General features: G+C 40.1%; 3 protein-coding genes across 13 annotated transcripts in view; 2 read left to right on the top strand and 1 right to left on the bottom strand.

Annotated features, from left to right (window-relative positions):
- The first annotated feature begins 5893 nt into the window (after positions 1-5893).
- On the top strand, positions 5894-23193 carry LOC107216192 (molybdopterin synthase sulfur carrier subunit-like). Of its 8 annotated transcripts, XR_004500535.1 has the most exons (9): positions 5905-6204; positions 6535-6656; positions 9297-9443; positions 9543-9710; positions 10543-10669; positions 11523-11676; positions 12243-12317; positions 13075-13198; positions 22984-23193. XR_004500535.1 is itself a non-coding variant. In XM_033520613.1 (4 exons), the coding sequence occupies exons 1-3, from the start codon at positions 5920-5922 to the stop codon at positions 9421-9423; spliced, it is 534 nt and encodes a 177-aa protein (XP_033376504.1). In that variant the 5' UTR covers positions 5905-5919; the 3' UTR covers positions 9424-9443; positions 9543-9875. The 8 variants fall into 8 exon arrangements, 1 of the variants encoding a protein (XP_033376504.1); XR_004500534.1 differs by lacking the exon at positions 12243-12317 and having other exon boundaries at positions 5894-6204; positions 9526-9710; XR_004500532.1 differs by lacking the exon at positions 12243-12317.
- Positions 6377-14414, top strand: LOC107216193 (molybdopterin synthase catalytic subunit). The gene is made up of 6 exons (XM_015652897.2): positions 6377-6656; positions 9297-9443; positions 10543-10669; positions 11523-11676; positions 13075-13198; positions 14305-14414. The coding sequence occupies exons 3-6, from the start codon at positions 10549-10551 to the stop codon at positions 14371-14373; spliced, it is 468 nt and encodes a 155-aa protein (XP_015508383.1). The 5' UTR covers positions 6377-6656; positions 9297-9443; positions 10543-10548; the 3' UTR covers positions 14374-14414.
- ITGA2 (integrin subunit alpha 2) overlaps positions 20414-23613 on the bottom strand; it is a 68427-nt gene continuing 65227 nt past the window's right edge. For all 4 annotated transcript variants that reach the window (XM_015652895.2, XM_033520609.1, XM_033520611.1 and 1 more), the window contains one exon: positions 20414-23385. In XM_015652895.2, coding sequence (XP_015508381.1) covers positions 23296-23385 — 90 coding nt within the window. In that variant the 3' untranslated portion in view covers positions 20414-23295. The remainder of the gene's footprint in view (positions 23386-23613) is intronic.

Below are 23613 nucleotides of genomic sequence, written 5' to 3'. Positions count from 1 at the left end.
ATCAGTCAAGATCTAGGTGTGGTTTCCTGGAAGTGTGCAAAACAGGTGAGTAAAAGCATAGAATCCTTCCAATAAGAATACTAATTCAGTTCTATATGCGGACAGTGTGATAATGAACATCTGCAGACTGTCAAGCAAGGATCCTGTGGATGGCAAGTAGGTGGGTATGAGAGCAGACAGGATGCAAGCTGCAGCCCAACTCCTGCTAGGGCCAGAGCAGGTACACTTTTACTGTTTACTGTAAAACTGTTCCTTTGGAGTATTTATAAAAGTAATTTAATATTTTCAAATCTATGACTTGAAAATATTAGACTCTAAGTGTAGAATTAATGAAGTTGTGCAGCAGTCTAAAGAACCACCTATATTATAGTTACATCTTAAATGTAAGGAAGATTGAAGGCAAACCTTTTACAATATTTTAACAGATATCAAAAGAATAACCATGTCATATAGCCAGATTCTAAACCCAAAATAGACTGCCATTTGCAGAATATTCTGTCACAATTGTGCTGTGTGTGCCCCCAGTGGCAGCTAAAGACATTAACTTGAAATAAAGATACTACACTGAAATACTTGAAATAACAGTAAAAAACTTCAGCAAAACTTCCCTTTCAAAGTGAGTAAAGCAGGTACAATGATTATAAAGAATGGAAAGGCAAGGTAGCTGCAACAAGTAATTTGACATTACAAGTTATGAACTGGTAGAGCTTGTCTTCATTTTTATCTGTCATCCACAGAACTGAGTAGTTCCTGGGGAATTCCATTGGATACAGAAAATTGATATTGTGAAATGCTTCTTACTTTATGCAGTTTCTCACATTCTTATACATTATTATAATTAGAGTGCCAACAATGTAATCGGGGAATGTAAACCAACAATGCATTATTTATCTGCCAGTCTTCCATGTCTCCCTGTTCTAGGTGCTTTACAAAAGGACAGAAAAGCATACAAACCCACTGAAATACTACAAACAATAGCTATTTTATCTTTCTAAACATTTCAGATATCTAATTTGATAGTATTCCAAATTCCTTGCTTTATAACCACTTTGTTACAGAAATTCAAGACCTTTGCAGAAAGTAGTGCATTTTTGGCAACACAATTTTTTCCCCAAGACAAGTAACACAATTAATATTTAAAATATTTAAATAATCCAGATCAAATATTATCCAGGTAGTTCAGTACAAGACACTTTCAAATATGATGTTCTATGGGTTAAAACTTGCACTTTCCTTTGGCATTGAAGTTTGCAGAAATACTTCCTACCCTAGCATCAACCCTGAGTGCCCTAATGCCCTTTCCCATCATTCTTCAGAGCATGTGTTGTACGACTTAATAATCATCAAAAACTCCATAACTGGCTTCATTTGAATGTTAATGCTGTGCATTTTAGTTTAATACAACCTCGATCTACCTTTTTGGGCAAAGGACAGTATAAAAATGAAAGAAGTCATCCCTCAAAGAATACTGTAGTTGCCAACATGAAAGAAAAATACTTTATACAAACCCTGAAAATTTGTGGATTTTTTAAATCTCATTGAAGAAGTTACACATTTCACTTACTGATGTTGCTCAATAAAAATAAATTCTTGTAGAAAAGACTTGCCCATAAATGAGACAGTTGAACAGAAAGACTTGTGTGCCTATGAATTATAGTTCCGGACTGCTTATACTCTGCCTTAAAGCTGTGTATTCTTTCTCTGTACTTGTGCAACGCAATTATATTAGAAGGCCTTCTTAAAACTGGGTGATCTATTGGTTTAGGGAGCTAAAGATTAATTCCAGATGTAGTAATGCTCTTCTAGCCCTTCAAAAAGTAACTACTGCACCATCTGTTTTGTAATAGACAATTTCAAAGAGTGCCAAGGGGAATGTTAAATACATTGGTCAAACGGCCACATATACCTCACACACAGGAATCCTAGAGGTCACAGTGCCTCAGACAGATTCATATTTTCAGGTTTTTTTCTCCATCATTACATTACGGAAACTCAAGGAACAGCTCTCCTTCCTTCCAAAATAGGAAGATGTTTTCCAGATTATTACTAGTGTTGACATGTATGAGGCAAAATTCAGACCTGAATTCAGTGGAATTACTGGAATTCACAGTGGCATGTCTCCTATATTTGTCTGACTTCTAGATCCTTGTATATTATTCCGAATAGCTTTTGTGGGGGTTTTTTTTGGTTGTTTTTTTTTTTTTTTGGAGGGGTTGTGGTGTTTGCTTTTCTCTTTCTTTATTTTTTTTTTCAAATTAAATCAGTAGCAAAAATTTAATGCTAAAATTACTTCAGATTTGGCAGGTTGCCCAAGGAATATGAAGGGTGCATGAGGTAATGAAGAGTTATTCCATGTCATCAGTGATAATTTTTATTTTCCCTAGTTATTTCAGGAAGCTTGAAGGAAAGGAATTATCTCTGTTCTTCTAAATAAAGTCTTGTACACCAACATCACCAAAAAAAAAAAAAAAAAGAAAAAAAAAGATGACTCAGGTCTGCCATCAATATGGCCTAAATTCTTCACAGCTAAAAAACCAGAGTAAAAAACATTCTCTGAAGATTTCCCAAGTATAAATATGACCTTCAGAGTAGAAACTCATGATTTATACCAAACAGTCCTGAGAAAATGTCTAAAATGAAAACAAAAGCAAACAGAAAATCTGCTAGAAATTAGACAATCACAATCTTCTACCATCCTAGAGAGATTTTTTTGCCTGCAGTGACATAAGGTAAATCATTGGTAAAAAGAATTAAAGATTAACAACATGTCTCCAGTTCATTCCTCTTTGGTTTTCCCAGTGCATCCAGTCATATTTTATACCAATTCTTGTAATAAGTTGTGACAAAATTAGCTTAGGACTAGCAGACAGACTAGTGTACCCATTTAAGTATTGCTGACTTTGCTGTGGCTCTCCCTATTTAACATCACATGCAGAACCAGTGCTTTAGACTGTAAGCATTATATCTGGGCATACTCCAACTACAACTAAAAGTTCAAAGTTTGCTGATGGGAAATAAGAAAGAAATTAGTACTGAAAACATCCCCATCTATAATTCCTTAGAACTGAGTTTCTTTAAACTGTTATTTGGGTAGTGTAAAGAAATCCCACACACACAGGAAAATTTGCACTTTTTCAGTATTAAATATTATTAAAACAAAGAAAAGTTGCAAAGTGGAATAGGAAACACCTGTTTTGGAGGATTTCATAACATAACTTATCTGATATTGAAGACATCTTAAAGAAATACATTCTGAAAATGTACATATACTACATTCTGGCTAATGTACATATAGGTGTATGAGAATACATACACACTCCTACAGCAAAGTCCCCATTGCTTATGACAAGATTTAATTGAAAAGAATAGATTCAATAAGCAACAGAGCTAGGTGTTATACCAGATACCCATATTCCAAACTAAAAGCTTAAATAAAATGGTGCCTGAAAGAAGGATACAGAACAGGAAACATTTTAAGGGAACACCATATAGAGGTAGTTTATATAATATGGATAGTTTTGAATCCTGGTCTCTAGAGAGCTAACATATCTCCTTCAGAGCTAAAAAATTATTTCTTTTTTAATCTTATGTAGGTATCCATACTCACCCCACAAAAACACCAAACAAGCCAAAGAACCAAACAATCAAACAAAATAAATCTGGATAAAACTCATTCTTGCAAACCAAGCAAGCAGTGTAGCTGTCCCATCTCTTGCTGGGGCTGATGTTCCTGGAAGATAAGACTTCTAGAATACAGAAGGATTTAGGGAGAGTTTTGTTTCAGCACTACTTGAGGTAGTTTACTACACCTCATCTTAATTCCTGTTTTTGATTAAGAACTTTTAGCTACTTCTTAGCTATTCTAGAACATAGCTAATAGATCATAAGACTCACAAATCATACTCTATTCCTCTACTTTCTAGGCATATGATCTGCCTTTAACTAAATTATACAATCATACAAAAGCAGAGCTGAAGACCAATGCTTCCTTTGAAAAATAGTCAAGGACTGGTTTAGGTGAGTTATTTCTTGGAGCTCAAAGAAAGAAAACCCAGAAATTCACCACCAGTAACCCTTCTCTCCTTATTCCATAGTTGTCTTAACCCTAAATGACAAACAAGCTCACTGTTTTCTGGGCTGAGAGGCTAATTTTCTCTAGCTGAGGCCACTACTCCTCCACTTCACTCTAACAACACCAATGGTACACCTTTTGCATGGGAAAAATGTGCCAGTCACTTGCTAGCTACTGGCTGTGTCATACACACCGTGTCAAAGTGATCTATTCCATTCAAGATGTATTGATCCAAAATTACTCAGCCCAGGAAAAAAGAAAGCAATTATTTTATTCACTTGACACATGCTGTGTTTAGGAGAGTTCCATTTGTAACACTAGTTAATCATTAACAAAAGAACAATTTTAAAAAGTAACTTATTTGTCCCTCACAGCAGAGGATTAAGACACAATGTACTGAGTAACTGGTGCAATACAATTGCTCTGCAGAAATGATTGTATTTCTATCACACACTTTTTGGAAACTGTAATCACTTTAACTTTCATTGTATTTGTAACTCTGCTTCCTTTCTCAGCTATCCTTTTAGTTCTTTATTTGAGGGATTGGTTGATTGATTTTTTCTGATTGTGTTGCATCCAGCAAGGATTAATGTTCTTGCCCAGAGAAGGGCAACAGAGCTGGCGATGGGTGTGGAGAGCACCAGTCCTGGGAGGAACAGTTGAGGAAGCTGGAATTGCTTAGCTTGGAGAAAAGGAGGCTCAGGTGTGATCTTACTACCCTCTACAACTGCCTGAAAGAAGACTGTAGCCAGGTGAGGGTCCATCTTTTCTCCAAAGTAACAAACAACTGGACAAGAGCAAATGGGCTCAAGTTGCATCAGAGGAGGTTTAGTTTGTATATGAAGAACAATTACTTCACTGAAAGGGTGATCAGGCATTGGAACAGCCTGCTTAGGAAAGGGTGGAATCACTGGCCCTGGAAGGGTTAAGAAAACCTATGAATGTGGCACCTAGGGACATGGTCTAGTGGCAAACACAGTGGTGTAGGGATAATAATTGGACTTAATGATATCAGAAGTCTTTTCTAATTTTAACAATTCAGTGACCACCAACCCAAATCACAATTACTGACCATAAACTCTACGACATGGGTGACAGGAGAAATGGGTGTGCACGTCTTTACAAACTACTGGATAACCTGAAAGAACCAATCATGTTCTGGAAGATCGGGTGTGGGGGTACATGGAGTGTAGATATGTAGTATGTGGATCTGAAAGGTTGTATCTTTCTACTACCTCACCCAAGGGGAAAATTAGGAGGGTGTTTAGAATAAAGGGAGGCTGTGTCTGCTGAAAACTGGAAAGACTCTAGATGGGTATGATCCACTGGGATCTCTCTAGTTTTGGGTAAAGTTGATTTTTGCAGGACTCCTCTGCCTTGTTTGTCAACACTGGCCTTTAGCAGCATGATTTTCTGCACACTGGTAATGACTGTGGCCTTGTCCCTGGTTTGTCTGCCTAGAGGAGCTCCTCCATTATTGCAGTGAGGTTATGAGTCTCACCAGGCATACAATATAGAAATAACCCTAGCCACTCACAAGGAATAGTTTTGGCACACAGTTATGCCGCGTGGAACAATTGCTGTGGGTGCCTCGGCAGCACTTCATCCACACACGCCGTGTCACTGTTCACTCCCCGGGGAGAGCCAGCGCTGTTCCACCCTGCTGTCCTTCCACGCTCAGTTACTACAGACAGAGGTGAAACAGGCCCTAACCCTGATATCCTGTGTCAGCACTGAAACGGATCCGTGGCTTTCACACCCCAGCTATACCTGTCCTGCGCACTTAGCAGATGTTCAAAAGGTGCAAGGCTGTGGACGCGTTATGTTTGTGAACATCTGCAATCCCGATGGCAGCGGGGCTGCTGAGTCCCCCTGAAAATCCGGCTTGTAAAGTGCTGTTCCCAACACTGCACCCTGAATTTTGGGGCAAAGCCGAAGTCTCTCCCACCTTCGCCACCACCCGTACGGGGGAGGAATCCACGCTGCCGGGCCGGCAGCCGGAGCGGGCCCGCGGCCCGGCCAGGCCGCAGGGGGCGGTCCGGGCCCGGCGCCGCTCGCCCGGGCGCAGGCGCCGCCGTGGGCCCGTGGCGGAGGGCAGCTCGCTCCGGGACGGTGGCTCCATGCGCTGCCAGGTAGGTGCGACCTGCCGGCGACCCCGGGGGCCGTTCGGCCGGTGGCGGGCAGGACAGCGGGGCTCCAACTGCCCCTGGCCTCGGCGGGCAGCGGGAGCGGCCTGGGCGGCGGGCGCTTTGCGCGGATCCGCGGTCACTCACCGCCCCCCGCCTTCTCCGCCTTTCCCCCGCTGTCCTGACAGCCGGGGCAGGAGAGACGCGGCAGAGCCGATCGGCATTGAGAAATGCCTGGGAAAGCTTGGCGCTCTGGTTCCGGCTGTGTGCTGGTATTTTGGGAACGGTTTTCTGGGCAGGCCCCGCGGCGCTGAGCGCTGTTTGTTCCCTGGGCAGGTCTCGGTGCTGTATTTCGCCAGGAGCGCGGAGCTGGCGGGGCTGCGCTCTGAGACCCTCTCGGTGCCACGGGAGATCACCTCTCTGCAGCTCTGGGAGGAGATCGTCAAGGTCCACCCCAGGTATGCAGCAAGTTACCCTTGAGGTGCACAAAGAAACGTGGTTGGATTTTTTTATTATTATTTATTTATTTTTTTTATACAAATTTGGTGTTCAGCATTGCTCTGGAACGCACAGCAGTACTTCGACAGCAGAAAAACAGTGGTGTTACGTTCTTTTGGTAACCTGCACCAAGGGTTCTGTGTTTTGTGCAGCTGGAAGTGTTGTAGATTCATGTATACTACCTGGAAAGACCAGGGTGCAGGAGATGTATCCAAAACTGGACCTGAGAGGTACACGTGGCCCATTGTCCAGGAGGCCTGTGATGTGGTAGCTTGAAAACTACCCCATTAATAGTCTGTGGAGAGAGAAGGTGAGATGTTGCAAGGAGGGATCAAGCACAGCCAGGACAATAAATAAGAAATAAATGATAATATGCAGGTTTTTCCAATTGCTTAGGTTAGACATTAGGATGAAATTCTTCATTGCAAGGATGCTTCGATATTAGAATGGGCTGACCAGGGAGGTGGTGAAGTCACTGTCCTTGAAGGTTTTTAAAGAAAGATTGGACTTTGTGCCATGGTCTTGTTGGCATGGTGATGTTCAGTCATAGGTTGAACTTGATGATCTTAGAGTGTTTTTCAAACTTAATTGATTCTTTGATTAACTGTACTGTAAGCCATTGGTCTGAACCTATGAAACACTCTACAAGGCAGGTCAGGAAGGGAACTGAAGCTCCTCACTGGCTTCCAGCTACTCAGCCCTCACACACCAAATGTGTTCAGACACTTTAATGCTCTGAAAAAGATGCACACTGCTGCTGGTTGCATTTTGTAAGGATTCTGGTCCTGAGAAAGCACTGTGTGTGCTCTAAGGGCCTCTGAAGCATTGGTGCTCCTGGGGGTGCTAACAGAAATGTCCCCTCTGTTTAAAGCTGAGAGAAGGTGCTCAGTCCTGTCAAGAACAAATCTGATGGACAAAGATGCAACATTTTGGAGGGATAGAAGGGGGTAAAAAAAGAGTAAGGTTGTAAGAGAGGTTGTAGTCTTCAGCATTAGTGCTCAGTACTCTGGAACTTCTGTAACTTTGGATTCAGGGGTCCAAGTCTTCCTTTAGGCACAACCTTTCTTCAGTAAAATACTCTCAAAGACTATGAAAAAAATGAACTATTTAACACTAGTATCTGTTTTCAAGTGAGAAACTATTCACAAAATGCTGTGCTAGGCACCTTTTGCTCACAGAGAATTGAAATAAAGTGTGTTTGGGTGCGAGAGGCAGTAGGGAATTGTGTAAATTTTACTTTGCAGCCTTTTTGTCTATGTCAGAAGCAGCAGCAGCACTGTTGGTCATTTTGCCATAATTTGTCAACTTTGTCCTTTTATGAATGATGACTTGGGGCAGTACAATTTGCATTTGCAGTTACTTCACAGCGGCCTTCTTGAAAAATGCTTCTGTTCCTAGCTTTTCTGGAAAAACTCAATATAATTGTAGGGCATTGACCACAGATTTCTATTCACATTGCTAACGGATATTCAAATTGCATCTTGAGCGTACTTGACAGTGCTTTTCTGTTTCATGCATTTTCCCCAACTAATTAGCTTGCAAGGGACTTTAATTAGTGCCCATCCTTCTAATGGGCACTTCAGTTCCATGGTTGTGCACAGTTCTTTAGTGGCTTTCTTTGCTTTCATACAATCCTTCCCTTCAGTCTGTTCTCTGAATCAGTGCTACTGTTTTGCTTAGCCTGTGCCTTGACTGCTTTCATCTATCTATCTGGCTGGTAGGAAACAAGATGATTTTTACTTGTACTCTTTTGGTCTGCTTACTTGTTTCTAGGCAATACAGCTGAGCTGGCTGTGCTAGATTTTGTAGTCTCAAACAAGAACTGTTATCATGCCTTCACCATCTGAAGAAAAATGCAATTATTTTTTTCTTCTGTCTTACTGCTATAGCCCTCATGCTTGCTATGTAATTGCACTTAGTCATGGAGATGATTTCCTGCCTCATGATATCCAGAGCTATGAACTCTCATGGCAATATCTCATGTAAAAAAATATGTAGAAGATCCACCAGAAGACAATTCACACTTGCTGTCTTAGTTCTGTGGCCACTCCTTATCAATGGTAGATTTCAGACCTGTTAGTACAAAAGACCTAAAGCCTACTAAAGTACGAGCACACACAACAAGAGCAACTCTGAGGCTCTGAATTTTCATGAGATCTCATGAACAGCATGCCACAATGCTTCTTGTTGTGCAAGAAAATTGGTCTAGTCAAATCATACTGCATCAAGACAGTATTTCCTTCTAATCCCAAACTAGATGGTTGCTATCTCTAGAGTTACCAACTTTTTCATTGTAAGCTTCTGAGGTGGGTCTGGTATGCATTAGTTTGTTCTGACATAGGCCTATGAAAAATCTAAATCTTGATTTCTGAAAATTATACTGATCTTGTTTCTTCTTGGCCACTACAAGAAAATCCAAGATTAGGAGGTTGGTGTTGGTTGTATTTTTGACAGTGTCTTGGAAGCAAAGTTGTGTAAGTCTCAGTGGTTTTTACCTCAGCTGCCCTAGACTGTGGACCAGTTTGCTGTTCAGTGAAATCTCATGGTTAAATGCAAACATTGTTTGGAAACCTATTTGTGCTTTTGCCAATCCCCCTCAGGCTTGCTGTCATCCGAGATCAAGTGGTATTTGCCGTTCGGCAGGAGTACGTGCTTCTTGGAGATCAGCTGCTGGTCCTGCAGCCTGGAGACGAGGTTGCCATCATCCCACCAATTAGTGGAGGCTGAACCTTCCCTGGTTCTATTAGGTAGGTATCACTTACTGCCTGGTTTCCTGTGGAGTGTAAGCCTGTGCTAAAGCAGCTCATGAATTCTGTGTGATGTTACAAGAACCTTTTCTTGTTTAGGTCCGAAGATGTGATTGCAATTCTCTCCTGCCACCCCAGTACTCATTTGAGAGAGCCCAACTTGTGTTTCTGTCTGGAGAGTGCAGTTGTGCTGAGCAGAAACTATATGCCAGTGCACCAGTAAATGATTAACATGTATGCAGTAAATGGAAGACACTTTTCAGAGAGGTCAGGCATTGCTTTGAATCTGGGTTTTAGGTCCTGTTACTCTTTCCTGGTTATTTCTTCCTACCAGTGGAAACTTGGCTTGCCTAAATACAATAATGAAAAATATCCTGCCACTTTTTAACAGAAAAGATAATATAATAAAAATAATTGACTGTTGCTCAGAAATTTTGTTTGTTTGTTGCTGTTAAAAAGGTGTCCTTAGAATAGCTTTGTTTCTTTGCCTGCTTTCAAGTGCCTGTCTGTCTATTCATTGCAGTTTGTTCCATTGCTGCTGATCGAAATATTTCTCATTCTTAGGTGATCTGATGACTGGTGATGACTGGTTTCTATTCAGAAAAGTTAAAAGTGTCCCTTGTGTGTCTGTAACAGACTGGTAGTATGAAGTCCTAAGCGTCCTGGAGAGCATACTCAATTTTAGGATTAGAATTCTAATCCATGTTTATCAGAAATCCATGTTTTAAACTGTTGGTTTTGATAAGATAAGTAGGAGGGACTGACAATATCAGCACAGATTTACCAGTGGTCTGTGCTGGTTGAATGTACTGTTAAACCAGGGCCCCAGGCTAATTAGTTTCATCCCACTGTACCAGACTTTCTAACGAGAAAGAAATATATATGCAATAAAACCAAGTCATTCCTTGTAATTTGCAGTTAATATTCTCTCAGCCAGGCTGCAGAGAAGTGAAGTTCACATGTAGACTGGTCTCTTGGGCAAATAGATAGTGCCTGTGTTGTGCATAAATTGTGGCACCGGCACTGGATAAAAAGCAGTTGGCTGATTCTAGTATCTCCAGGAGCAACAACAGAGTCTGTTTGGTTTCAACTTTCCTAGTGCGATATGGAAGAAAGCGAAGATGTGCCAAAAGATTTTATCAAGCTCAAGTTTGAAAAGCTGTCTGTAGATGAAGTGTCAGAGCTGGTTGTTTCGCCATACTGTGGGGCAGTGTCTCTGTTCATTGGTGAGTTTAATATTTGTGAGCTAAGTCTCTGTATATGTTAATGGTCTAATAAATGGAACCTATGTTGTCCACATCCCAGACTTGTAGTTCTCAAATAAATCAGTTCCTGGGCTGAGCCCAGGATGTTTAGGAAACAGATTCTGAATTATTAGAGCAAGACCATGGCAGCTCTTAAATACCTGCAGAGGGCTAAAGTGGTGTGAAGCTTTCTGGCTGGTATGGCTATTGTAGGACTGAACAGAACAGCAGCTCTGGAGTACAGAACTGCCTGGGAGTTGTTCTCCTGTCCCCTGGCATACAACTTGTTCAGGGTGGGAAATGGGATATTGTGGCTATGCCAACCTCATATCCACACCAATATGCAAGGTCCTGTTACTCAGGTCTTAGTTGAAAGTGAAATACTATTCTACCAATGGACTGGTGAAAGTCAGGCTGGTAGTTGTGTCGAGTGGTTAATGTACATGGCACACATATGAAACTTCCTTGTGCTTAAACCCTAGTGCTACTAGGCTCCTAAATACTGGGAATTTAAAAATTACTTGGGCCAGTGCCATTTTAGAACCTTAGCAGTTACCACAGAAGATATCCCAGCCTTGGGCATTATGGACTGCAGACCTCTAATGTGTAAACTAAATTCTTCCTTTTATAGTAAAGATTTATCTTGTTCAAATGCTTTCATTATGCAGCCATGATTAGAGGAGGTTGTTTATATTTGTGCAGTGCTGACTTTGACCATAGCAAGAGATCCTGGGTTTTTACTCTATATTGATATAATATACAATGTGTATTATAAAGATACAATATAAAAAAGTGTTCATTTACTCAGTGCTTTTAGTTGATAATTTTTGTTTAGGTACTACAAGAAATAATTTTGAAGGAAAAAAAGTGATTCACTTAGAATATGAAGCATATACTTCAATGGCAGAGACTGAAATAAAGAAAATCTGCAGAGATGTTAGACAGAAATGGCCTTCAGTCAAACATATTGCAGTGCACCATAGACTTGGGTATGTATGCTGAAATCCCATTCTTCTGCAACTGGAGCATCAATACTTGTCAGGTGCATGGCTGTGCTTACCTAGTTGCAGAACCTGCAGGAGTGTTTAGAAACCATAGTACAGCAAAGCTGGCTCCTGGATCAAGCTCTTGCTCTGGAGCTAAGTTTCAAAAATTTGTTTTCAAAAATGTGTTTATTGGTAGGGTTTGCTGGAGTCCACACAGCCAGGCAGGATCTTTGATGCTAATGTGATGTTTTGAGAGTGGGGAGATACTTCATTCCAGGGAAGGGGAGGTTCTTGATTTATTTTGTTCGTTATTTTTAAAAGGTGTGAAGTTGGCAGCACTTTATTTTTTTTTCTTCTCTCTCCTGTTGACGGGCTACAGAATGTTCTTAATGTGAGATTTAAGTCTATTTATGCTACAAAAAGTCTGAAAGCTTACGCTGTGGGGCATAGTAATTGTCAGCCATTTTTGTGGGAGAACCTCCTGTTGTTCCTTGAGTCTTGGATAAGCATTTTCCTTTTGATTCAAAACATAGAATACTAGTGTCTGACATACTCTTGGGCCTTCCCAGTTCAGGGAAGATTTCTTGCTGAAACTAGCAGGATTTGCTGAAATCCTAAAGGAACTTGGGATGTGATTGCAAAGGGTAAGTAAGATACAAGGCCTGAGGGGTAGTTTCTCTAGATTTCCTTCTACAGTCAACAGAGAGGGTGGCTGTCATGAGAGCAACTCAAAGTATTTAGGCTGAGATTTCTTCCTGTGGACTGTGCTGAAGGAGTCTTACTATAGAGGGAGAATTGGGAGGTAGGTTTTGGGAATGCTACAGTTGCAAGGAGAAACACAGAACCTTGTGTTTCTGTTAAGTTTAACACAATACACCAAGTAGGAAACTTCAGAATCTAAAATCAGAATTCATCAAAAAATTACTTTCTTTGCAAAATCTGCACAGTGTCAGCCACTTAATTTTTTTCTTTTGCAAATTCTTGTGCAAACTGAGATGATTTGTTAGGTTATTAGATAAGAACTGGCTGTTCTAACTTGTTATTGTTCATTATTAAGCCAGCTTCCAGTGAGTTTCCTATGCATTGTTACAAGTTAACAATTTCCCCCTCTTAATTCCATAGGCTTAATTGTAAAAAAAGAAAGAATGGAAAAAAAAAGCCCATGTCTGGTGGGTTTATTTATTCTGAAGTGTGGAATTCTAACATCTGGTAGTGATATTGGTTATGGTTTTCTTTCTTTTTAAAAGTGTATAATCTTTTGGATGTGGTTTGACACTTGCTCAGTATGAATGAGTCAGGAGAGCATGTGGCCAGAACACTGACGTGACATGGCCACAACTTTTGGGTGCTCTTGATGTTAAGTGTTAGCTAAAGCTGCTGTTGTTCCTCTTCTCTCCCTAGCGTGGTTCCAATAACTGAAGCAAGTGTAATTATTGCAGCCTCCTCTCCACACAGAGCAGAATCCCTTGAAGCTGTAATGTACTGCATCAATACCTTAAAAGCATCCGTCCCAATATGGAAAAAGGTATGTTTTGGGGACAAAATAAAATTTAGTCCTATCCTTGTCTTAGATGTCTGGGCTGCCTTAGCAGCATTACAGGCAGCAGCTGCTCCTGGTGGGTTGTCAGTGTCCAGCACCAGTGAGTTTCCTCTATCACAGTCAAGCTCATATATGGTAGGTAGAGCATCTGGAAGGTTCTCCTGTACCTGTACCATCCAGCTCTTCTTTATTTTGAAGGCATTGTAGGGTGAAAGCAAAGGAGGCCTGAGCTCTCCTCTTTTGAGTAGTTAAATTCAGTTCTGCACAGGCTTGTGGAAGAATTTGAGTCAATTTTGCTTTGGACAGCATTGCAGTTTGCAAGTAAAAGGAGCATTTCTTACCTTTCTCTTTTCCCCTCATTGCTGTGGCCATGAGAACACTAAGCAATAGCACACAATGAAGTCACGAGCAGAAGTTCCAAAGCTAGTACAGGCATACAGCAGTGTGTGGAGAAACCAGCCCAAGTCTAGAAAGAGCCCTGTTGTGTAACAGTGTTGAATGCAAGTAACGAGCATTATCTCTGCCTTCTCTCCCTGGCAGAACTTGGCGTGTGGTTAACAGTGATATCCCCCAGATTACTCCACTTTTCTGATACCTCCTTGAGGAGATGGAAGTTCTCTCAGAATGAATAATCAGGGACTCAGAATTTACTGCTTAGGACTGTACTGCAGCTGGGTAATCCAGTCTGTCCTTAAGATCTATTACTGTATTTAGTGTATTAATGAAATTTTTATTTTAATATTGGCATTTTGTTACATCTAAATTCTCATAACAAAATGATGGTACAGTAGGTTCATGTAGCAGCATATATGCTGTTTACATTATGGCAATTAGATAATTTCTTCTAGATCTTTTTGTTGAATTCATTTCAGCATAGGTGGGCCCTTTTAAATTCATTGGGTATTAGCCTGGGATTCAGCTAAGTCCCTGTGTTCTAAGGGTGCTGCCCTCTCTTCTGCTTATCAGCCAAGGGCTGTGCAGTCCTGTTGTGATCAGTAAATAATAGTGGGATGGGTGTTGACTTATTTGGCCTGGTTTGTAGCTGTATGTAGCAGACTCACAACATTTCCCATTCTTTGTTTGTATTACAGGAGATTTATGAGGATGAATATTCTTGGAAAGAAAACAAGGAATGCTTTTGGGCAAATTCAGAAAAATAATTGTACTCTTTTGAAAATAAAGTGTTACTCTTCCTAATGAAGTTTGAGTTTTTACAGAGAATCTCTATGTTTCTAAACAGTTCTAATAGATGTTTCAATCTCAATAATTTAGTTTGGACTGAGTGAGATTATGGAGGATTAATGAGGGGTTTTAGGTGTTCCTGACTCTCCTTTGGAATTGCCTTTTTGTGCCTTTTAACGCGGAGTCAGTTTTTAAAAGAATCCTCCCTAAAATTCTTTGTTGCAAGGTGTTTAGACTACTCTGTGATGAATACTACTTTAATGCTTTTACCTTGGTAGTCTGTGTTCTCTGACTGCATGGGAGGTCACCATAGGACAATTGCATTTTTTTAATCTTGAAGTTCAGAGAGATTTAATTTTCTATGACTGAAGACTTAAGTTTGCAAGCTTTACGCTATTCTGACATTCTTGTAACATGAAAGATATTTGAAGTAGATGAACTGTTTTAGTACAGACAGAGAAGAAAATACAAACTATACCCCAGAGTTATTAACTTTTTAGTAGTGCTTATATTCCAGTAGCTTTGTCTCACAGAAAGGTTTTTACTGTGCAGATGATATTACCAGGCCATTGCATTAAGAAATATGGATAGAGATTGATTTAAAGATATTACTCTACCAGCAAAAAAATTGCCATAGCAATAACACACCAACCTGTAATTACTTAATGATGTCTAGACAAAATTTTGAGGGTGACTTTTTGGTTGTGTAGTTGTGTGGTACTGGAGGAAAAAACCTCCAAACCAGTTATTATTACAAATACACAACTATAGTGTAATTAGTTACAGCAATTTATGTGTAAATTTGTAAAAAATGTGTAGGGATTAAAAAAACATCAAATGGAATAGTTTTTCAAAGAAAAGGGAGTTTATTGAACTTACTGCAATTTATATATGCATTTATATTCACATTCAAAATTTAATCTCTACTACTGTTTTTCTCTTGTTACTGTTTTGAAAACCAGTTAAATGAACTGACATGATATGCCTGGAAATAACATTACCTGTCTGAGCAAGGTCATTTTATTTGTTATTCTACTGTTCTATGGTAGTATTTAGATGCTAAGAATTTGAGGTCCCATTGTGTATGGCATTTCTGTTAATGCTGAGAGGCAGTTTTATCTAGTCGTCATTATCTGTGTAGACGAGGTAGATACAAGCAAAGGGAAATAAGGTAACGCTAAATTATTTGCTCAGTTGCTCATATATATTTCCCTATATCAAATATAGTTATTTATAATCCAGGTGCAAGGTCATACTCCCGAGTCAGGACAATCCCAAGCACAAGTACAAGCTGGAGGGAGAATGGATCAAGACACACCCTGGAGAGAAACCCTTGAGGGTGTTTGTGAGCAAAAAAAGCTCAGTATGAGCTGGCAATGTGCACTTGCAGCCCAGAAAGCTCGCTCTGTCCTGGGCTGCATCAAAAGCAGCAGGGCTGGCAGGTCAAAGGGTTTGATTCTGCTCCTCTGCTGTGCCCTCAGGAGAGGACACAGGCTCCTAGGGAGCCCTGCATCCCATTCTGGGGTCCTCTATGCAATATGAATGTAGTTGGAATGAGTCCAGAGGAGGGCCATTAAGTTCATCGGAGGACTAGAATACCTCTCCTGTGAAGGCTGACGGCTGGGGTTGTTCAACTTGTAGAAGGCTCCAGGGAAATCTTACATCAAATTTCAGTGCTTAAAGAGGGCTTACAAGAAGTTTGGGGGGGCAATTTTCACAACATGTACTGATACGACAAGGGGGAATGGCTTTAAGCTGAAATGAGTGTAGCTTAGATCAGCTATTAGGAAGAAATTCTTCACTGTAGTAAAGGGGGTAGTGAGGCACTGGCACATAGTGCCCAGAGAAGCTGTGGATACCCCATCCCTGGAAATGTTCAAGGCCAGGCTGGATGGGGCTCTCAGAAACCTGGTCTAGTGGAAAGTGTCCCAGCCTATAGCAGGATGATTACAACTAGATGGTCTGTAAAGGGTCCTTCCAACCCAACCCAGTTGTTGATTCTGTAATCATTGTATCACACAACAGTGAAGCCTCAGCTGTATATTCCATTTTATTGTGTCTGCAGAAAAAATCTAACAACTTCTAGCTGCACAAAGTAAAATCAGGACAGTAGGTGATGATCTTTTTTCCTACGGGTGTTTTAATCACTTTTAATACTTAGTTACTGTATCTGAATTAAGTAAATTGTAAGGAAACATACAGCATCAGGCAGAAACATAGTTAAACTGTGCTTATTAACAAATTGATGCACTTTTCCTCAGTGGAAGTCATTTCTTCCTCTGCAGGACAGCAGCTGCTCCTTGCGTGCTTACAGATACACACTCTAGAAACCATGTGGGCCCTATTATCTAGGCAGAGCTAATCAAGTACAAGATTGAGTTTTCCTTTGTTTTGGAGGCTGGAGAGAAGCCCTCTGCTGTTTGAATGTCATTTTTACTGGGAATTTGTACAGAATACTGAGCACAATCACTCTGTGAAAATTATTTTTCACTTTATAAGATAAATACATTAATTTTTTCATATTTGGTGTTAATTTTTCTATGTTCATGTTTGCTGACACCATGCAACTAATAAGTGTATTAATTAAAAAAAAATAAATGTTTAGCTTGTTTTTCAGTGGATAGTTTGTGAATGAAGTAAAACTTACACAGTACTTCCATACTAGTGCTGGGCTCTCATACAGAAAAACAGTGGTACTTAAATCCGTTAAATTCTACTTGGGTGCCTATGATCAGGGGTAATTCCTGAGTTGCAGAAGTGTCCCTTTATTGCCTTTCTAGTGCTGCAGACTCCTGAAAGATTTCTCCAGGGTGACCTTAAGTGCACCTTCCCCATCAGCAATGCAGCTGGGAAGGATGGTGCAGAAAAGAAGAGAGAATAATTGTGTACTTCCCCACAGTGACCAGGAACAATGAATGGAAGAGATGTTGTACTGAGTCACAGCTGAGTGTTACAATGTGTGTATGCTGCCATGGTAAAGACAATGAAATGTCATTTTTTGTCCCTAGCTGTGCATGAGGCAAGTACTGCTTTGTTCTGGAACAATGATGTATCAGTCTTGTGTAACTTCGGGTTCTTTAGCTGGCATGTAAAAGCGAAATGGAAATGTCTCTGGGAGGGATGGTGTGCTAATTAGAGGTAAAATGTATCTCACTGAAATTTAAGTCCATGCTCTGAACTCAGTGTTCTGTCTCCCTTTGTAGGGCTACCCTCTCTGCTAGGGCAGTATTATCATAAAAGGGCAGATTACTGTGTTCTAAGATAAGTGCTTAAGCTGTGTCTGAAGTGACCCAGAAGTTTTTCCAAATTACCAGGGCAGGGAATGAATCCCAGCTGTGTCTCACTGTGTGTTAGGAAAAGATGTGGCTGCACATGTCCTGCTGTCCACACATACAGAACTAGTGCTGGATGAGGGCTATTCTGTGTTATGGTGAGATCTGTTGAGTGGGATGATAGATAATTGCAGATCTGTCTGTCTACAAGGAAGACCCAGCTTTCTGGAATGAGTCCAGCTGTTTCTCTTCCTTGTCCGTAGGGAAGGGTAATCCCACCTCTCCATGAGACTAGCTGTGTTGAGCTGGTGGCTTTGGTACGGATGTTCCCAGAAACAAATGCTGCAAACCCAGAGGGTCACCATGTGATTCCTGTAGAGATCTGGCAGATGAAGGCTGTCTGTGGAAGGGAAGTGCATGTCTTTGGAGTGATAATTTGTCCTTCTGAAAAGATCCCTTAGTCTTGGCTGGCAAAATTTGAATACACTGATCCACCCCTTTGTCTGGCTGAACATCCAGCACTGATTGATTTTAAGAGTTTCCTTTCCTGATTTTGAGCATTGTGCTCTGTTCTCAAGAGAAGCTCAGCCTGATCCATACAATGAAAACAGTAAGTGATGGATTGTCATGGACTAACGGGGCAGGGGAGGAAGGGGGTTGTTTTATAAGGTGCCTACCCAGGAGATGGCAGCCGAGATGGCTGAGCAGGGGGAGTGGCTCCTGGCCCGCACAGGTGCTGGCCATGCTGGGAAATAACAGGCCCTTACTTCAGCTCTTGCTTGTGAAAGAGCCACTGCTGCACTCAAGAATGAAGCCTTTAGATTGCTCAACTTTGAACAAGATTTTTGGTCTTTCTCTCTACTCACTTTATGCACAGCTGTTCCAAGTAAGTTGTAGAGTAGCACATTCATTTGTTGCTTCAGACGCATTAAAAAGAAAGAACTGCTAAATCTAATTATTATCAAATTTTATGTTAAAGCAGACAGTGGTGCTCTTTCCCTCTAAAAATGCTGTGTGAAAAATAGTCTTGAGCATTAAGTGCCATTAAGTACAATTAAGTGTCCTGTGGAGGTGACTGAAAAGAGTTCAGAGGCTGGTTCAGGAACAGTTTCTTTGAATACCTTAGGCATGTTTTTTGACAAACACACCATAAAATTTGACCTTATCAAGTGTTACAAAAATAAGCATCCTGATGTAACTTTATTGCAGTTCTTTTTATAAAAGTTGCATTTTGACTATTTTAAGAGGCAAGTACATTTTTAAAACTGCTAGCATACTAAAGCCTTTGATGACATACAAATAATTGACCAATTAACTGAGAATAAAAAGGCTTGAAATATAGGACTCAACTTTTCTAAAGCTGTGAAAATGAATTAATTAATTTTTACAGGCAACAAAAAATTGAGACAATTAGCTATAGATTTTGAGATGCATTTTCATACCTTCATTTTTTTTAGTCTTTAATTTTCAAGCTTTTGTTGTAGTTCAGTTTTGGATGTGCTTTAACCCAGCCATTCACTCACTCTGCCACTCATGGAATGGGGGAAAGAATAGGAGAAGTGAGAAATCTCATGGGTTGAGATGGAAGACAGTTTAATAGGGAAAGTAAAAAACTGCTCATTCAAGCAAAGCAAAATAAGGAATGCATTCACCACTTCCCATTGGCAGGCAGGTTGAGTCAACCCCAGGAAAGCAGAGTTCCACTGCATGTGACAGTGGCTTGGGAAGACAAAAACCAAACACTCTGAATGCCTGTTGTCGCAGTTTTCTCCCCTCCCACCTTCCTATGCTCCCCCAGCCTCCTTGCTGGTGAGGTGGGGTGAAGAGCAGAAAAGGGCTTGAACCTGTGTGCATTGCTTAGTGACAGATAAAACATCCCTGTGTTATCAGCAGTTTCCAGCACAAATCCAAAACACAGCCCTATACTAGCTACTGTCAAGAAATGTACGTTTTCCCCAGTCAAAACCAGCACACACATAAGTCAGCAAATAAGGAATCTGGCTTGTAATTGTGCAAAACGCTGAGACTTGGTGAAAGGCAGAGTTTTGTGCCTTAAGATTAGTTTCATCTGATATTGTGTGATGGAAGAGTTAAAACTGGTAGCCTACCTGCATGCTTATCTTTTACTCTGTAAAAAGTATGGACCAGTTGACAGTATTAATAAAAAGCTCTGTGAAAGTTTGTAGTTTTCAGGTGGTAGTTTCTAACAATCCTGTCTTCCTGTCATCTTTCTATTCATAGCCAAGTTCCTCCCTCTCTTATTTTGCCACACTGTTCCTGCTGAAAAGTTGAATTCAGTTTTTCCAACATATGGTGGGGTGTAGCCAGAGCCAGAGTCATGACATGCTACTGCTAACCAGTTCTGTGAATAGATAAAGTGCAGGGACTGGCAGAATGGGTGTAATTTTAGATGCCAGTGATGATAAGCCCATGTTTATAGGAAGGCCTGGCCGTGGTAATGTTTTAACACCATCTACTCAGCTAGAGCTTTCCAAATACTTTGCACTAATGTGAACTGGGTTACAGTACAGTACAGCTTGCTAGTAATGTCACCTTCCTGACTGTGATCTTCAAGACTTCAAGAGCAGTGTCTTTGTCTACCTAGCAGAGTCATTCCCTTAGGGTTCTCACTGTGTGCTACTGGGACAAAGCCATATTTGGCCCCATTTTATGCCGTTCTTTTTCAGTAGCATTGCTTCTCTTTAGAGTGCTGTTTAAAAGTAAATGAGTCTGCATTTAGTCTGCATGAGTTCAGCAGTAGTCTTGTGTTTTATTGCAGTAATGCTGTTAGGCCCTCAGACAGGCCACCACAGTGATACAGTCCCTGCTCCCATAGAGCTTACATGCTAGCTTTTAGAAGTCAACTTTATTATAAACTCTCTTGTACCTCCCAAATTTATACATAGGCTGCTAAAAACCAACTCAGATTTTGAACTTGATTCTAGTACTTCAGGAAATCAGTAGCTAGATTTCAAGACCAGAATCAGATATAACTTGAGTTTGCTGAAGGTATTGCTGACTTTTCTTGCTGCAAGCACAAACAGAAGTACATGCTGAAGCTTAACATTTCAGAGTATTTAAAACATGCTGCTTTAAAAAAGTAAATTAAAAAAAAAACCAAACAAACCAAACCCTTGCACACAATACAAAATATACATAATATTTCCAGTATTATTTGTGACTGTGCCAACTTAAAAGTGCAATAGACTCACTCATTACAAAAATGGAATTATCTATTTAATTATTAATTGCAAAAGAAAAATGAACTAGTTACTTGGAGTGGTTAGGATACCTTAACCTTACCCATAGCTATGTCTCCCCCTTTTTTTGGAAAAGCATTATTGTGTCCAGGCTGGGAAGGAGAATCATGTTGTCCACGTCAAAATATAACCCAGTAAATACTAGTGAATTGAATCATTGCTACCTGATTGATAAACTGTTAAATCCCCAAAGAAGTTTCATATTGGCTATTGACCTGTACCTGCCACTGAAGTGGAAGAAAGAAATCTGGGTCAATGCCTGAATTGCCCTTGTAGGCAGCACCAGAAATTGAAGATTCTACCATCTGGTGTATTGTGAAATTCTCTCTCTTCTCTGGAGAGCATGACCCTGATTATGTAGGAGCTTCCCACATACATGGCTGTAGGGGTTATTTTTTTCTGCTCAAGTTTATGTAAGAATTGAGGCAGAAAAAAAATTTATTTTTACTCTCGGAGCATTTGCCCTTAAAGGTTATAATTACAAGTCAGGAGCTTATTCTTTAGATTTATGCAATTGCTATTTTTTCCCCCACTTTTTAAATATTTGTTTTGGTCACAGACTCAGTGATGGCAAGAATCTTGTTTGATAATTGATATAAAAATCTGAATTGTTTTTCAGAATGTTAAAAAAAAACCAACAAAACATAACATTTTATAGATACAAAATAAATTCAAAACACATATAAAACTACAATAATCATAATCCAGCTGTTGCTGCAAATGAACTGTTATTTGCCAAAGAGATGGTTGGCTTTTGACTGATTGGCTATTAAAAAGGACTGAGTAAAACTTTCAAACGTGCTTAAGCCTAGTCCCTCAGAAAATAATGGAAAAGTGCCTAAGCATAATTACAATCCAGCTTTAGGGGAAGAAACCATGACCTCGTGTTCTCCAGTCAGGCACATTTGCATGTTTTACTCTTCAAGTTAATCACCTCAGGTTGGAAACAATCTCACTTGCATGGCAGCGTACATACAAGAACACATCTTCTCTCACAATCAATTGTAACTGCCAGGCATGAGAGAGAAAGGCAGCCAAAAGGCCAATTCCCCTGACTGTTACCAGTCTTACAGCATGAGCCTTTATAAGTCTGAGCTTTCATTATAATCATAAAGGCAGCTTAACAGCATGTGATAAACTTGAGGTGTGTAACCAACACAAAGTCACTCAAGTGTTGTGCTTAGAGCTCATTCCAGAGCACTACAGTACTTCACTGTAAAAAACATAAGTTAACTTCATCCAGACATGAACAGGTGGGACCAAAAATATGTGACAGGTAAGGAGGTTGTACTGAACTTTGGTCTCCTGGAGGGCACTGAGACGCTAAAGAAGTAAGTGCAGTAAACATTTTACAGAGCTTAGATCTTCACTATCCCCTTTTGAAACGTGCATAGTTTCTCAGTCAGCTATCCCCTTAATTCACTCTATGCTCTTAGTCTTGCAAAATCTTTCATTACAGAATTAAAGGCAAGATCTTAACTGTCTTTTCTATTTATGTCAAAAGCCAAACTGATACCAGAGGGACTGAGAGTGTAAAGGCCAGTGTAACAGTAGTGGTAGTGCTTCTCAAGATGAAAATGAGTAATAACATTGCAGAGAACATGCTGTAAGTGATTATGAAATTCATATTTTCTTCTCAGGGAGAAAGTATGCAGAAGACAGTTATACATACCATTTGGCAGTATTTTCCCAAAATAATATCCTTCTGTAATTTAGTTGTGACCTTAGTGCAAGAAATACGGTGAACTTTTGGAAGACTTTGCCTAACCAGTTGTCCTGTAGCACCCAGACAGACATCTTCATACACAGTTCCCAGTTTATAGATTAGTTAAAGCAAAGGTTTGCTGGTGGAAATTATTTTCCTAAACAATAAGGATGGAGCTAGTCAATGAAAAAATTACTCTTCTTCTCCCAGTCTGGAAGCAGTATTCACCACACATTCATCATCAACTTAATAGAAAATGTCCTTTTAACACATGTGGTACTTGTCAACTAAATTACCAACTGATGCTGTTCCACAATAATCTGAAATAAATTCTTCTGTTTCACTCTGCAGTGGATCAAGAGAAGGACTGCTGGAACAGTATGTTACTGTATACTCCGGACCTGCCAGTTCTAAGGGTTAAGTTTGTTTGAAAGGCAAAAATTTACAAGAAAAGGCACTATAAATCATTTTTGAAAAAACCAAACTGTCCTGCAGTTACTCTTGCAATAGAGTAGAATCTGTAAAATATTTTCATCTATATAAAGACACTTTCATTAAAAATGTTTAAATGTTACTAAGCTTTAAGGCACTCCAGCTGAAGAACTGACTGATCACAACTGCTATTGGTGGCTCAGATCTCCCCTTTATCCACATAACTCATCTTCAGTCTTTGTCCTTTGTGAGTTCTGCAATTTCATCAACATCTTCTATATCCTGTGTCATTTTCTCGTACTGTCTCTTGAAGAAGCCAAGCTGTGAGAAGTATTAAAATAACACCACGTTGCAGTCAGTGATTGGTAGTTCATTTCTCAGCAAATATAAATACTTTGATGGTAGAAATGCACATGTGTGCATGCATACGCTATAGAGTTTGATTTATAGACAATTCTTGCCTCTAAAATGAAAGGAGGTGGGCCCTGAACTCCCATCTGAGGCAACTAAATGCTAGAATAGCAGTGCTGATTAGCCAGTTTTCTCCCT

The sequence above is a fragment of the Parus major genome, chromosome Z, assembly GCF_001522545.3.
Source record: "Parus major isolate Abel chromosome Z, Parus_major1.1, whole genome shotgun sequence".
Lineage (NCBI taxonomy): Eukaryota > Metazoa > Chordata > Aves > Passeriformes > Paridae > Parus > Parus major.
Note: the sequence above shows the minus strand (reverse complement) of the source record. Positions and strands in the feature narration are given on the sequence as shown.

Coding starts and splice junctions, on each gene's coding strand:
- LOC107216192 (XM_033520613.1), top strand. CDS start 5,920: ATGGCAGCGGGGCTGCTGAGTCCCCCTGAAAATCCGGCTTGTAAAGTG. Junction 6,205..6,534: donor GTGGCTCCATGCGCTGCCAG/GTAGGTGCGACC, acceptor TTCCCTGGGCAG/GTCTCGGTGCTGTATTTCGC. Junction 6,657..9,296: donor ATCGTCAAGGTCCACCCCAG/GTATGCAGCAAG, acceptor AATCCCCCTCAG/GCTTGCTGTCATCCGAGATC.
- LOC107216193 (XM_015652897.2), top strand. CDS start 10,549: ATGGAAGAAAGCGAAGATGTGCCAAAAGATTTTATCAAGCTCAAGTTT. Junction 10,670..11,522: donor GGCAGTGTCTCTGTTCATTG/GTGAGTTTAATA, acceptor ATTTTTGTTTAG/GTACTACAAGAAATAATTTT. Junction 11,677..13,074: donor GCAGTGCACCATAGACTTGG/GTATGTATGCTG, acceptor TTCTCTCCCTAG/CGTGGTTCCAATAACTGAAG.